The following is a 16422-nucleotide window of genomic DNA, read 5'->3' on the forward strand; positions in this document are numbered from 1 at the left end:
ATATATATATCCACTGTCTGAATATACCTGCATATAATCCTTCTATATACCTACTTACACACCTGCATATAACACATATAATGCTGTATGATAGCATGTACAATAATGCTGTATATTTCGTATATATATATATTTAATATTTATTCTTACTGCATATGTATATATATCCACTGTCTGAATATACCTGCATATAATCCTTCTATATACCTACTTACACACCTGCATATAACACATATAACTCTGCATGATAGCATGTACAATAATGCTGTATATTTTGTATATATATATATATATATATATATATATATATATATATCTTACTGTATATATATATATCCACATCTGTCTGTACATACGTGCATATAATCCTTTTTACATATCTGTGTATGTGTGTATGTGTATGTGTGTGTATGTGTGTGTGCGTGTGCGTGTGTGTGCGTGTGTGTGTCAGTGTCAGCAACAGATCTCACAGTCTCTGGACGTGGCCCAGACGCTGGCGGACGACATTGACTTCCATGTCTTCTCCTTCAGAGACTTTGGAAAAGGGAAGATCAAGAAGTGTAGGATCAGTCCAGACGCCTTCATCCAGCTGGCTCTCCAGCTGGCCTACTACAGGGTGAGACACACTCAAGAATCAAGAATCAAGAGGTTTATTTGTCACATACATACCAGGGCATACAGTGAAATGCGGGTGGTCATGCCTGCATCGATTGTGCAATAATACAATAATAAAATGGCACCACAGAGCCCAGCTGTATGAACTGTGTCCGTAATGGTTCTGGTTGTGCCCCTGCAGGACCGAGGCATGTTCTGTTTGACCTACGAGGCCTCCATGACCCGTCTGTTCCGGGAGGGCAGGACGGAGACGGTGCGCTCCTGTTCCAACGAGAGCTGTGCCTTCGTCAAGGCGCTGGCGGGAGGAGAGGTAGGGACCAAGGCGTGGGTCTTTACAGGAGGGGGGAGAGGTAGGGAGGAGAGGTAGGGACCGAGGCGTGGGTCTTTACAGGAGGGGGGAGATGTAGGGAGGAGAGGTAGGGGCCGAGGCGTGGGTCTTTACAGGAGGGGGGAGAGGAGGGAGGAGAGGTAGGGACCGAGGTGCGGGTCTTTACAGGAGGGAGGAGAGGTAGGGAGGAGAGGTAGGGGCTGAGGCGTGGGTCTTTACAGGAGGGGGGAGAGGTAGGGAGGAGAGGTAGGGACAGAGGCGTGGGTCTTTACAGGAGGGGGGAGAGGAGGGAGGAGAGGTAGGGACCGAGGCGTGGGTCTTTACAGGAGGAGGGAGAGGAGGGAGGAGAGGTAGGGACAGAGGCATGGGTCTTTACAGGAGGGGGGAGAGGAGGGAGGAGAGGTAGGGGCAGAGGCGTGGGTCTTTACAGGAGGGGGGAGAGGAGGGAGGAGAGGTAGGGGCAGAGGCGTGGGTCTTTACAGGAGGGAGGAGAGGTAAGGACCGAGGCGTGGGTCTTTACAGGAGGGGGGAGAGGAGGGAGGAGAGGTAGGGAACGAGGGAAGTGTTTTCCAGTAGTTCAGTAGCCCAGTAGTCCAGTAGTTCAGTAGCCCAGTAGTTCAGTAGTTCAGTAGTTCAGTAGTCCAGTAGTTCAGTAGCCCAGTAGTCCAGTAGCCCAGTAGTTCAGTAGTCCAGTAGTTCAGTAGCCCAGTAGTTCAGTAGTTCAGTAGCCCAGTAGTCCAGTAGTTCAGTAGCCCAGTAGTTCAGTAGTCCAGTAGTTCAGTAGTCCAGTAGTTCAGTAGTTCAGTAGTCCAGTAGCCCAGTAGTTCAGTAGCCCAGTAGTTCAGTAGCCCAGTAGTCCAGTAGTTCAGTAGTCCAGTAGTTCAGTAGTCCAGTAGTTCAGTAGTCCAGTAGTTCAGTAGTCCAGTAGTTCAGTAGTCCAGTAGTTCAGTAGTCCAGTAGTCCAGTAGTTCAGTAGTCCAGTAGTCCAGTAGTCCAGTAGTCCAGTAGTCCAGTAGCCCAGTAGTTCAGTAGCCCAGTAGTCCAGTAGTTCAGTAGTCCAGTAGCCCAGTAGTCCAGTAGTTCAGTAGCCCAGTAGTTCAGTAGTCCAGTAGCCCAATAGTCCAGTAGTTCAGTAGTTCAGTAGCCCAGTAGTTCATTAGCCCAGTAGTCCAGTAGTTCAGTAGCCCAGTAGTTCAGTAGTTCAGTAGTTCAGTAGCCCAATAGTTCAGTAGTTCAGTAGTTCAGTAGTCCAGTAGTCCAGTAGTTCAGTAGCCCACTAGTTCAGTAGTTCAGTAGTTCAGTAGCCCAGTAGTTCAGTAGCCCAGTAGCCCAGTAGTCCAGTAGTCCAGTAGTCCAGTAGTCCAGTAGTTCAGTAGTTCAGTAGTCCAGTAGTCCAGTAGTTCAGTAGTCCAGTAGTCCAGTAGCCCAGTAGTTCAGTAGCCCAGTAGTCCAGTAGTTCAGTAGTCCAGTAGCCCAGTAGTCCAGTAGTCCAGTAGTTCAGTAGCCCAGTAGTCCAGTAGCCCAGTAGTCCAGTAGTTCAGTAGTTCATTAGCCCAGTAGTTCATTAGCCCAGTAGTTCAGTAGCCCAGTAGTTCAGTAGTTCAGTAGTTCAGTAGCCCAATAGTTCAGTAGTTCAGTAGTTCAGTAGTCCAGTAATTCAGTAGTCCAGTAGTTCAGTAGTTCAGTAGTCCAGTAGTCAAGTAGTTCAGTAGTCCAGTAGTCCAGTAGTCCAGTAGTTCAGTAGTCCAGTAGTTCAGTAGTCCAGTAGTTCAGTAGTCCAGTAGTTCAGTAGTCCAGTAGTCCAGTAGTCCAGTAGTTCAGTAGTCCAGTAGCCCAGTAGTTCAGTAGCCCAGTAGTTCAGTAGTCCAGTAGTTCAGTAGTCCAGTAGTACAGTAGCCCAGTAGTCCAGTAGTCCAGTAGTTCAGTAGTCCAGTAGTTAAGTAGCCCAGTAGTCCAGTAGTTCAGTAGTTCAGTAGCCCAGTAGTTCATTAGCCCAGTAGTTCAGTAGTTCAGTAGTCCAGTAGTTCAGTAGCCCAGTAGTTCAGTAGTTCAGTAGTTCAGTAGCCCAATAGTTCAGTAGTTCAGTAGTTCAGTAGTCCAGTAGTTCAGTAGTCCAGTAGTCCAGTAGTTCAGTAGCCCAGTAGTCCAGTAATTCAGTAGTTCAGTCGTCCAGTAGTCCAGTAGTTCAGTAGTCCAGTAGTTCAGTAGTCCAGTAGTTCAGTAGTCCAGTAGTTCAGTAGTCCAGTAGTCCAGTAGTTCAGTAGCCCAGTAGTCCAGTAGTTCAGTAGTCCAGTAGTTCAGTAGTTCAGTAGTTCAGTAGTCCAGTAGTTCAGTAGTTCAGTAGTTCAGTAGTTCAGTAGTCCAGTAGTTCAGTAGTCCAGTAGTTCAGTAGTCCAGTAGTCCAGTAGTTCAGTAGTCCAGTAGTTCAGTAGTCCAGTAGTTCAGTAGTGCAGTAGTCCAGTAGTCCAGTAGTTCAGTAGTCCAGTAGTTCAGTAGTTCAGTAGCCCAGTAGTTCAGTAGTTCAGTAGTTCAGTAGTCCAGTAGTTCAGTAGTTCAGTAGTTCAGTAGCCCAGTAGTTCAGTAGTCCAGTAGTTCAGTAGTCCAGTAGTTCAGTAGTTCAGTAGTTCAGTAGCCCAGTAGTTCAGTAGTTCAGTAGCCCAGTCTACACGGTCCTCCTTTCAAATGATCCAAAATATTTGTGCATCTTTCAAATGTCATAATCTTTTGATTCAGTCACTCACTCTCTCTCTCTCCCTGGCCTCCCTCCACCAGGGGGCAGACGTGTGCCGGCGTCTATTCCGCTCGGCCTCCGAGAAGCACCAGAACCTGTACCGCTTGGCCATGACCGGAGACGGCATCGACAGGCACCTGTTCTGCCTCTACGTGGTCTCCAAGTACCTGGGGGCGGAGTCTCCCTTCCTCAAAGAGGTCTCTCTCTCTCTCCATCATGTGGTCATCACCCTAACCCTAACCCTTACCTACCTCTTCATGTGGTACAGTAGGTGGTCATCAGGACGACTTACCTACCTCTTCAACGGGGACACTGCTACCAGGGTTCCCTGGGGTCTTAAAATGTCTTAAGAAGTCTTAAAAGGTCTTCGAAAAGTTTTAAAAGGTCTTAAAAAGTCAAAGGTCTTCTAAGCACTCGCCTACCACCGAATAGACTCTTGGGTCGAATCCAGCCGTCAGCGGTACCTCCGGCTTGGTCAATCGTCCCTACAAACACAATTGGCAGTGTTAGCGGGTGGGAAGCCGGCGTGGTATGTGTCCTGATCGTCGTAAACGGCGATTCCTACTGGTCGGTCGGGGTGTCTGGGATGTGGGGGACATAGCGTGAACCTCTGTGCGCGTTACGTTCCCCCAGTGAAACTCCTCGCTGTCAGGTGAAAAGAAGCGGCTGGCTGACTCCACATGTATCGGAGGAGGTATGTGGTAGTTCTACACCCTCCCCAGGCCGACAGTTGGGCAATGCGCACAACGACCAGGAAGGGAATTGGCATAACGCAACAATTGGGATGGCTGAAAAAAGAATACAGAAAGCCCAAAAAGAAAAAAGAAAAAAAGAAAGTCAAAGGTCTTTGAATGTATTGGATTTAGGAAGTTACTTATATGTTGTGATATATATCTCATTTAAATGTGTTTGTGGGGAAACGTCCAGACTGCACAGTCAGCAGTAATAGCTATAAAATATCAGTTTCTCAACAATATAATTTCTTCTTTCATAGTAATGTTCCTTCATACTTTTCTGCCAGTATGGCCGTGAAATATGGTCTATTCAAATTGGTCTTATTTATAGGATTTATACACGTTCTTCTTATTTTCACTTCAGTCAATCAATGATCTGTGAACGGAAACGGCTCTTCCCCAACGTCAGACAAGCCTAGATACAAGAAACTGATCTATTGCCCCTGTGTGTGTGTGTGTGTGTGTGTGTGTGTGTGTGTGTGTGTGTGTGTGTGTGTGGGTGTGGGTGTGGGTGTGGGTGTGTGTGTGTGTGTGTGTGTCAGGTGCTGTCAGAGCCATGGAGGCTGTCGACCAGCCAGACTCCAGTCCAGCAGGTGGCGCTGTTTGACCTGGTCAACCACCCGGAGTACATCTCCTGTGGGGGAGGCTTTGGTCCGGTCAGTACTGCATGCACTTCACCTAGAACCCCTCAGAGTTCACTTCGGACCATAGAGCCTCTTCTCCAACTCATCCTTGTTGGTTTTTCTATGGATGAAGACGGACTAATTTGTTTACGTTAAAGACATTTTGTCTTTACTGTGAATATAAATAATTAATTAATTAATTAAAACACACATCAAACAAACAACCAAATAAAATGACAAGGTATATAACACATGAAGCAGAACATGTATGTTTCTTGTGTTGGAAGATGAAATCAAAGTGTGTCAGTAAAGTAGTGTTGTGTGTCTCCACCAGGTGGCTGATGATGGAGATAAATAAAGAATAATAAAGTGTCTGCGTGGCAGATGATGGTTACAGTGTGGCATGTCTCATGTCTCCACCAGGTGGCTGTTGACGGTTACAGTGTGTCATGTCTCATGTCTCCACCAGGTGGCTGATGACGGTTACAGTGTGTCATGTCTCATGTCTCCACCAGGTGGCTGATGACGGTTACAGTGTGTCAGTAAAGTAGTGTGTCATGTCTCATGTCTCCACCAGGTGGCTGATGACGGTTACAGTGTGTCATGTCTCATGTCTCCACCAGGTGGCTGATGATGGTTACAGTGTGTCAGTAAAGTAGTGTGTCATGTCTCATGTCTCCACCAGGTGGCTGATGACGGTTACAGTGTGTCATGTCTCATGTCTCCACCAGGTGGCTGATGATGGTTACAGCAGTGTGTCAGTAAAGTAGTGTGTCATGTCTCATGTCTCCACCAGGTGGCTGATGACGGTTACAGCGTGTCATGTCTCATGTCTCCACCAGGTGGCTGATGACGGTTACAGTGTGTCATGTCTCATGTCTCCACCAGGTGGCTGATGACGGTTACAGTGTGTCATGTCTCATGTCTCCACCAGGTGGCTGATGATGGCTACGGCGTGTCCTACATCATCGTGGGAGAGAACATGATCAACTTCCACATCTCCTGCAAGCACTCGTGTTCAGAGACCGTGAGTCCATCCCATAATACTGCTCTGTGTCCCGTCTGTCTGCTCTGTGTCTCCTGTCTGTCTGTCTGCTCTGTGTCTCCTGTCTGTCTGCTCTGTGTCTCCTGTCTGTCTGCTCTGTACATAATACTGACCTGTACCATAATACTGACCTGTACCATAATATTGACCTGTACCATAATTCTGCTCTGTACATAATACTGACCTGTACCATAATACTGACCTGTACCATAATACTGACCTGTACCATAATACTGACCTGTACCATAATACTGACCTGTACCATAATACTGACCTGTACATAATACTGACCTGTCATGCACCGAATGGGAAATTCTTGGCCGAAACCGATACCGAAAATAGGAAACAGTTGGCCGAAAACCGAATGCCGAAAGGCCGAAAATGATTAATATAAATATATATATTATATATATAATGTATATAATGTATTTTAATTTTTTTTCAGCTACCTGATTATGGCAAAAGACATGATTATGGCAAAACTTAACTTTTTTTGTGATCAAATCTTTTTTATTTTTCATTTTTCAAACATGAAACAACACAACTCACAACACAATAATAACAATAATACATAAAAGACATCCAAAAACATAAACTAACACAACAATGATTAGACAATAAATTAGACAAGGTCGGAATGGTCAAAGAGAAGATCTCTGATAGCTGAGAGGTAACATTTTCCCAGAAGATCTCAACAGGAGGGCACTCCCAGTACACATGTTCCAATGGCACCGTTTGGACACAAGGTACATCGAGAGAGGTAACATTTTCCCAGAAGATCTCAACAGGAGGGCACTCCCAGTACACATGTTCCAATGGCACCGTTTGGACACAAGGTACATCGAGAGTCAGGTCTGAGACCCATTAGGTTCAATAGCCTGGGGGTCAAATAAGTCCTATGAACAAAATGTTGATGAATCTGTTGGTGATCTGGGTTGCGTGATGATAGCCTAATATTTTCCCAGACTGCATCCCAATCAAAATCTATATCCAACTCAGGAATATCCTTTCTCCAAATCGTATCTAGGGGTAGGCAAAACTTAACTTAAATAATATTAATAATCACTATTATGGGCCCATAAAACATTTATTCAGCACTTTTGAATGCATACATTAATTCCAGACTGACTGCTGAAAGATTGTACAATTTAAACATTTTCTCTTTGCATACAACAAAATGTGCATTAAAGTCAAGTGCATTTTCTTTTCTCTGTAGTATAACTACAACAAAGTGCATTCAGAACAAAGCCAAGGTGCATAACGATCTGCATAAAGACACACACAGGACTGTTGTATTTACTACATCTCCCATGACTCTTAGCGGGGGATGACGTAGCTTACGAGAGACGGGTCAAAGAGGAATGGAAGCATTAGCTAGCTTAACACTTTGATTACCACTGGTTAAGATGGTAAAACGTGGTTGAATGCCGCCACCCACTTCAATGATAGCGTTGTGAACGCATAATCTCTGTCTTAAATTATGACTATGTGTCTAATCTGCCCGTCGTTTATCAATGACTTGTTTGCAGTCAACATTGTCAAGACGGATTGTTTTTTAATCGGTTCATTTCTGTTTTATAGCATTTTGAAAAGCCCTCGTTTTTCAGGAAAATATATAGATTCTGTGATAATCGCCCTTTACTGGAATATCCTGGCATACACAAAAACGTTGACATTTTTCGGCCTATTTATGAATAGTTTTCAAATAAACGATAGATTATCGATAGTATATGTGTACTTATGCACGCTATAGAGGCGATCTGAAAAATCGATTCTCTCATTTCCTGATCAGCGAGCACACACACAGCCACACACACACATAGGGCACACGTTGATATATCTGTGAAAAAAGCTCTGATTACCCTAAGACTGGTAAAATAGATTCCTTACCTCAGATCAGATGTTATCCAAAAAGATTATTCCAATTCCTGATCGCCATTCCAAATATCGATCGCGTTTATTGATTCAGTGTTGGGTGCTGGAAATACATAATCCACGCTGTTCTGAGGGCCGGCGATCAACTTGGATCTCTTCAGTTGGCTTGCCGGAGAGTAACATGAGGAGGCTGGACCGCCCCCCCCCCCCCCCCCCCCCACCAGTCTAAACTAATGGGGTGCAGTTACACAGGGAGAGACGATAGGGGGCGGTATTTTCTCAATTGAGCTCAGAGAGAGTCTGCAACACTAGCGTGAGGCTCGATTGATGAAATATGAATTCAAATCGCTAATAAAAAAGAATACGACAAACAAACGCTATAGCGTTGCCGGCACTCACCTGGCGGCATGAACTAACGACAAAAAGCGTCCCTGGCACTCAAAGTGTTAACGCTAACGTTAGTTCAAAAGGTTTTAACCGCGACGTGCATATAATAATGGCAAGGATATAAAGCATGTTAAAGACGCATTTATTGGATGCGTTGCTCGCGGAGTTTACATAGAAACAGCGCGACTCCCAAGAGGAGTTAGTTATCACAGGCTGCAGAACGCAGGAAGAGCTGCCAAGCTGCTCACGTTACACGTTGCACATTTTGATTACGTCATCACAACAACACTTTAGGTTACGAACGTTACGTAACCCTGTTCTTTGACATTCTGTGATATATTTTCGGTGCTAAAACCCTTTCGGCCGAAAGAGCCTTTTTAACCATTTTCGGCCGATAATTTTCAGTGGCCGAATTTTCGGTGCATCCCTAATAATACTGACCTGTACCATATTACTGACCTGTACCATATTACTGACCTGTACCATAATACTGACCTGTACCATAATACTGACCTGTACATAATACTGACCTGTACCATAATACTGACCTGTACCATAATACTGACCTGTACCATAATACTGACCTGTACCATAATACTGACCTGTACCATAATACTGACCTGTACCTTAATACTGACCTGTACCATAATACTGACCTGTACCATAATACTGACCTGTACCATAATACTGACATGTACCATATTACTGACCTGTACATACTACTCTTGTACTGTAAATTGTTGTTATCCTTTTGTTATTGTATCTTAACCCTTTCACTGCCACACTACCAAACAGTTAATCCTTTCACTGCGACAATACAGCAGGTTAACCCTTTCACTACCACACTACGGAAGGTTAACCGTCTGTAGTGTGATAGTAAAGGGTTAACCTTCTGTAGTGTGGTAGTGAAAGGGTTAATATATCTTAGTATCTTAATTCATTTTTGTATTTATTTATTTAACCTTTATTTAACCAGACAAAGGTCAATTCAAAACAAATTCTTATTTACAATGACGGCCTGGCGGGAGGACAGAAGGGCCTCTCGAAGGGTAACGGGGAAAGGGGACAAAAAGATCAAATAAATAAAATAGAAGAGACCGATGATGCATACATCACGGAGATAAGAGAAATAATTAAAACAAACAACCAAATAAAACGACAAGGTATGTAATACATGAAGCAGAACAGACAAGAGTACAGGTTGTGCATTAAATGTCATTTCTATATCCTCCATTTCTCTTTTCTCTTTTCCTCTCTCTCTCTCTCCCTCCCTGCAGGGGGCCCACAAGTATGGTGCTCTGATCAGAAGCGCCCTGCTGGACCTGGTGCATCTGTTCTGTCCCGAGCAGAGAGAGACCAGCAGGACGGAGGAGAGCCCACCCGAGGCCAAGAAGGACCAGTAGACTAGACCCACGGGGAGGAAGGAGGCTGAAAAGGGAAGGCTGTGACGAGGGCAGCGTGTTGTAGCAGGAAGCAGGAAGTTATTAATGGTGTGTTGGGGAGAACGTCGCAGCCTATTGACCTATTGACCTATCCCAAACCCCGTCCTCTTCTCTCGATCCTCCAAGGGACAGGTTGAGACAGGTCAGTTTGAGATAGGTCAGTTGGACGACATTCAGAAGGCAGCTTTGGTACAGGTTGAGACTGGCGTCATGACGCAGGTGTGACCTGAGTGACAGGGCGGGCTGTGTGAGGTCCATTCAGTAACTAACAAGAGAAGATGGGATTGTTTTTCAATAGTGATGTAAATAGTAATGGAGGGAGATGATTTACGGTGAAGTTATTTAAAGATATAAACGCAAAGGGGGGCATCTGGGTCGTTTAGAGGTGTAGAGGTCCTACCACAAGACACAAGATACTTTTAATGCCACAAGACACAACTATGGTCGGTGGTAATCGTTCGCGGTACAGCATGTTAGTTAAGCACTGGGACATCAACATGGAACATCAAATGCCCACCTCCCAATCCCCACAGTAAATACATAAATACATACAGGACAGTCACATATAAGAAGTGTCAGTCAGTGTCTGTGCAAAGGGGGGCAGGCCAGGGTGTTTAGTGTTCAGACTGCTGTGGGTAAAAAGCTGTTTGTGAAGCGTGTGTGTCTGGTTGAAATTGACCTGTAGCGACCTGACGGCATGCGCTGGACTAAGTGGTGTGCTGGGTGGGAGGGATCGTTGACTATTTTACCAGAGCGGGTGACTGTGTGCGAGGTGTAGATGGAGTCCAGAGAGGGGAGGGGGCAGCCAATTATTTTGGAGGCTGTCTTGGTGATGCGTTGGAGTTTGTGTTTGGTGTGTTTGTCAGTGGAACCGTTTGTCGGTCCTGGTTGCTGCGTTAGTGCCTCCTGCTGGTTGGGCCTGTTCAGCGCAGAGGTGATTTTACGCTCTCCCAGTGAAGCTCCTCGCTGTCAGGTGAAGAGAAGCAGCTGTATGTATCGGAGGAGACGTGTGGTGGTCTACACCCTCCCCAGACCAACAGTAGGGTAGTCTACACCCTCCCCAGACCGACAGTAGGGTAGTCTACACCCTCCCCAGACAGACACCCTCCCCAGACCGACAGTAGGGTGGTCTACACCTTCCCCAGACCGACAGTAGGGTAGTCTACACCCTCCCCAGACAGACACCCTCCCCAGACTGACAGTAGGGTAGTCTACACCCTCCCCAGACTGACAGTAGGGTAGTCTACACCCTCCCCAGACTTACAGTAGGGCAGTCTACAGACTTACAGTAGGGCAGTCTACACCCTCCCCAGACTTACAGTAGGGTAGTCTACACCCTCCCCAGACTTACAGTAGGGCAGTCTACAGACTTACAGTAGGGCAGTCTACACCCTCCCCAGACTTACAGTAGGGCAGTCTACAGACTTACAGTAGGGCGGTCTACACCCTCCCCATACAGTAGGGTAGTCTACACCCTCCCCAGACTTACAGTAGGGCAGTCTACAGACTTACAGTAGGGCGGTCTACACCCTCCCCATACAGTAGGGCAGTCTACACCCTCCCCAGACAGACAGTAGGGCGGTCTACACCCTCCCCAGACAGACAGTAGGGCGGTCTACACCCTCCCCAGACAGACAGTAGGGCGGTCTACACCCTCCCCAGACAGTAGGGCGGTCTACACCCTCCCCAGACAGTAGGGCAGTCTACACCCTCCCCAGACAGTAGGGCAGTCTACACCCTCCCCAGACAGTAGGGCGGTCTACACCCTCCCCAGACAGACAGTAGGGCGGTCTACACCCTCCCCAGACAGTAGGGCGGTCTACACCCTCCCCAGACAGTAGGGCGCTCTACACCCTCCCCAGACAGACAGTAGGGCGCTCTACATCCTCCCCAGACAGACAGTAGGGCAATCTACACCCTCCCCAGACAGACAGTAGGGCGGTCTACACCCTCCCCAGACAGACAGTAGGGCGGTCTACACCCTCCCCAGACAGACAGTAGGGCGGTCTACACCCTCCCCAGACAGACAGTAGGGCGGTCTACACCCTCCCCAGACAGTAGGGCGGTCTACACCCTCCCCAGACAGTAGGGTGGTCTACACCCTCCCCAGACAGACAGTAGGGCGGTCTACACCCTCCCCAGACAGACAGTAGGGCGGTCTACACCCTCCCCAGACAGACACCCTCCCCAGACAGACAGCTGGGCGGTCTACAGCCCAGCGACCAGGACCGTGACACGCAGCTGGGGGGAATTGAGAAGAAAATGTGAGAAAAAGCAACAAAAAAATAAATACAATACTATTTATCTTTCTATTCTCCAAAGTTGTGATATTTTTTATTTGATACTGTGTCAGGACCATTTGAATAGGAATTTATGACGACGCCCTGACTGAATAATTAAAGATTGTGATATGGTTTTTAATTTGTAAAGAGGTCCAGTGTGAATCAGCACCGTTCAGAATGAAGGTCTACTCACCACACTGTGGGGAACGATGTCATCTCAAGCTCAGTATCTGCAGTCAGTCCGGGTCGCTGATGGACCCGTCTCTAACCCTGCCCTCTGTTCTCCATCCTCCCCCCTCAACCGACAGCTGTGATTGGAGGATCGAGAAAAGAGGGCAGGGTTTGAGATGTATCAGACATCTCAAACCCCGCCCTCTTTATTTATTTTTTATTTAACCCATTTTTTTTTTACCCATCCCATTACTCTCACTGAAGAGTAGAAACGTACAACGTCGGTACAGGGTTTTCCTTTCTCCTCTAGACGTCTAATTCGCTTTTTCTGTGCCAAACCTCATCGCTCTGATTCCTGACGTCAGAAGTTCTCTTATACCCTTTTATTTTTATATCCATAGCGATAAACCTCCAAATGAATTGACCTATCTCGAGCCCCGCCCTCTTTTCTTGATCCTCTGATCACAACTGTCGCTTCCCTTTCTCATGCCCCGCCTTCTTTCCCCTCGATCCTCCAATCACAAGCAATGGTTATGATCGGAGGATCAAGAGAAAGAGGGCGGGGCTTGAGACAGGTCAATTCATTTAGATATTTTCTCTGAGAGACAGTCGTGATTGGAGGATCAAGGGAAAGAGGGCGGGGCTTGAGACAGGTCAATTAATTTAGATATTTTCTCAAAGCGACAGTCTCTGATCAGAGCATCAAGGTAAAGAGGGCGGGGCTCGAGACAGAAAGGGAGCGTGTGTCTAAGGAGCTCCGTGGCCAGCCTTGTTTTTCAGAGCCAGGTGCAGCTCAGCCTCACAGCAGGTGTTCAGAGACTTTCCTGGGAGCAGTGTCCATTCGATTCCAATGCACACATTTTGCAAAGTTTGAATGCAAAATTGCCACGACGACAGCAAAGCTTTTCTGGGACCTTGGGAAGCCTTTCTGGTCCCAGCGTTGACCTTGTACTCTGCTCTCCAGAGGAACACATGATTGTACTGTGGTGTATTTCTGTTGAGAATGCTGTCCGTAGTGAAATGACTTATTCAACCTAGTAAACCTGGTGGTCGTCAAGAGCATCCGACTGCTGTTCTAAACGGCTGCTTAACGACTCATCCGTATGTATTTAAGCCAAGGCAGTCGTTTAAAAAAAATAATAATAATAAATGAATAACCCAATTACTTGTGGTTTTCAATTGTAATTAAATGGTACATCCAGGATAATGCGTTTGTGTCTACGCTCAGTAGTAAACCTTTTGAGTGAAAAAGGACCTGTTTTATCATAAATAACTCAAGTCATTTCACTACGAATTCTAAACCTATGTTTTGATAACAATGTATTGCTTTTGTACATTTCACTTTGTGTGTGTGTGTGTCATGAAACAAACACCGTAACAACAATGCAAGCTGATATATTTTTTTGAACTATTTGTGCAGGTTGTCAAGCTGTGCTGTGAGTTGATTCTGGAGTTTCTTTTAAATGGCTTTTTTATTCTGCTCAAGCCTTACGATTGAAAGGCCAGTATGTCACCAGTATGACACCAGTATGTCACCAGTATGTCACCAGTATGACAGGTCCTGTGTGTAGTTCTGTTATCTCAAGCTCACTCCAGGTCAGCTGGTGAATAGCTGGGCTTCTCTCACGTACGTTCCTCCTGTCAGCCTTTTTTTTTTGTTTTTCAGTAAAAAAATAGAACAAAACATGAATTCACGTTTTTTATTAAAGAGATTAAATTGTGTTTGTTTGCTCTCGCTTTTTATTTGCACCACAGATTACAACTAGCGACATCCAGACATATTCTGAGAGTTGGAGTACAATGTGAGTTTTAGTTTATTTATTTGTATATAAACACATCTGAATATACCGTATCGTAGTACATGTATCAGGATGATGGAGGAGGTGGAGGAAAAAACACACTGCGTTATACAAGTAACTCAAATAAAAAAGGGAAAGAAAGCGCAATAATTTGTTTTTAAAAAAATAGTTAAATGTGCTATTTATGAAGGTTAAAGGTGCTATAAATCACATTTATAAAGGTTAAAAGTGCTATAGATAACATTTATAAAGGTGCTATATATAACATTATGTACTTGGATTGGGCGGGGCTTCGGGTCCTGTACTTGGATGTTGGGCGGGGCTTGGCTTGCTAAGCACTACTGCGGATGAGGGGCGGATTTAGGATTGTAGGAGATCCGGGGCTTAGCCCAGATAGGTGCCCGTTTTTTTTTTTGTTTTTTTTTTTTTTTATTTAATGAACCTGTACGTGCAATTTCCTGCAATATAGAGCCTTCAATCTTGACCAATAAAGCTGCTCTTTTCACTATAAAACTCAGTTAACCATAACGTAGTTATGGTTAGATTTATATATTGGGGGGGGATATATCATATTTTTCATATGATCAAAAAGTGGTGGAGCAAGAGCATACCTTTGCTCCCCCAAGTTCAATAGTGGGAGAGCAGAGATGCTCCGAATGCTCTTATGGCCAGGCGTCTATGATTCACTGATACAAAGTAAAATAGTGCAGTGCAATAAAATAGTTAGTAAAATAGAATAAAATAATGCAATAGTGCATTGCAATAAAATAGTTATCATCGTATTTTTTCGGGAGGCCGGTAAGGAGTGCATTACAGTAGTCGAGTTGGCTTGAGATAAAGGCATGGATCTGGTTTTCAGCGTCCTTTTGATTTATAAATGGCTGTACTTTAGCTATGTTTCTAAGGTGGAAGAATTAAGTTTTTGTCAACTTGTTGATTGTGATTTAAAGCTTAGGTCTGAGTCTACCATAACACCAAGACTTAACTCACTCAAATACAGTTAGCAGCTGGATAGACCACAGATGGAAATTAGCTTCTGCTAAATCTGGTGCAAACATATTTTCATGTAACAATGATGAATTGTCAAAAAAAAAAAAAAATGTTAATAGATTCGGGGCTTTTCAGAAAACATTCAGGGCTTGAGCCCAAGTAGCCACCTCCTAGCCCCGCCCCTGATGAGGGGGCTCTCTCTCTCGCTACGTGTTACTGGTGCGACAGAGTTACATAGATGGAGAGACTAATGAACTGGTTACTTACATAGATGGAGAGACTAATTAATTAGCTGGTTAGAGTTACATCAGAATCAGTAAATAAGAGGTTGAATAAAATTATATGGGATATAAACTAAATTAAATATAGCACAACAATAGAATATAGTATTAAATTAAATTATAGTATTATAATTATAATAAAAAATTGGAATAGGCCAGGGCTGTACAACTGGGCAGATGTGGTCAACTATATATATATATATATATATATATATATATATATATATATATATATATATATATAGGCTCACTGCAGTGGGGAAGAAACTGTTCTTGTGGCGTGAGGTTTTGGCCCTGATGGACCACAGCCTCCTGCCAGAGGGGAGTGACTCAAACAGGTTGTGACCGGGGTGGTAGGGGTCGGCCACAATCTTACCTGCGCGCTTCCGAGTTCTGGAGAGGCATGGCAGATTGCAGCTGATCACCTTCTCAGCAGAGTGGTCCTGGATGACACGCTGCAGCCTGCCTTTGTCCTTGGCCGTGGCTGCAGCATACCATACTGTGATGGAGGTGAGGATGCACTCAATGTACCTATAAATACATAAATACAATGTACCTATACACAGCCTCGATCAGAGGAGAGGATAAAGGCTCTGTCGGGCAGCTGACCATCTCCTCCATCACACACAGATGACCAGATACACATTCCACACAGGTTCAAGTTGAAGAAGTTTAATTTTAATGTACTGAATAATACAGGTAGTTAAATGAATGTTCAATTCATCAAGACATTTAGAGACATTTAGAAAAAAGCATCAAGTCATGTTTATCATTTTGGACAAAACACTGAAGGACACGGGAAAACAAAGATGAACGAAAACGGAATACATAAACTACTTACAAGACACAAGGAACGGAGAGGCACAACGGGAAAGGAACAAGGAAGAGTGAGGGTAGCAAGGAGGGTACAGGAGACAATGACGCCACAAGGAGGTGATGACAAATCCATACACCGACTAATTGTAACGAGCAACACCTGGTAGAAGCCAGGCAACAACCTAGAATGCAAAATCAAAACACACTATGAATAACCTAATCTAGACACAGAAGACATAATCACACATAACAACCAGACAGGGAGACGACATCAAACACAGACAGGGATGGCCCAAGATAACA

The 16422-nt window shown here is 45.1% G+C and overlaps 1 protein-coding gene across 1 annotated transcript in view; it reads left to right on the top strand.

Moving 5' to 3' along the window:
- LOC311236159 (carnitine O-palmitoyltransferase 1, liver isoform-like) overlaps positions 1–11532 on the top strand; it is a 68503-nt gene extending 56971 nt beyond the window's left edge. The window contains 6 exon segments of the mRNA XM_084323784.1: positions 452–616; positions 797–925; positions 3716–3871; positions 4951–5064; positions 5966–6058; positions 9616–11532. Coding sequence (XP_084179910.1) covers positions 452–616; positions 797–925; positions 3716–3871; positions 4951–5064; positions 5966–6058; positions 9616–9741 — 783 coding nt within the window. The 3' untranslated portion in view covers positions 9742–11532.
- The last annotated feature ends 4890 nt before the right edge of the window (positions 11533–16422 follow it).

Source organism: Notolepis coatsorum (assembly GCF_963971535.1).
Source record: "Notolepis coatsorum genome assembly, chromosome: 10".
Taxonomy (NCBI): Eukaryota; Metazoa; Chordata; class Actinopteri; order Aulopiformes; family Paralepididae; genus Notolepis; species Notolepis coatsorum.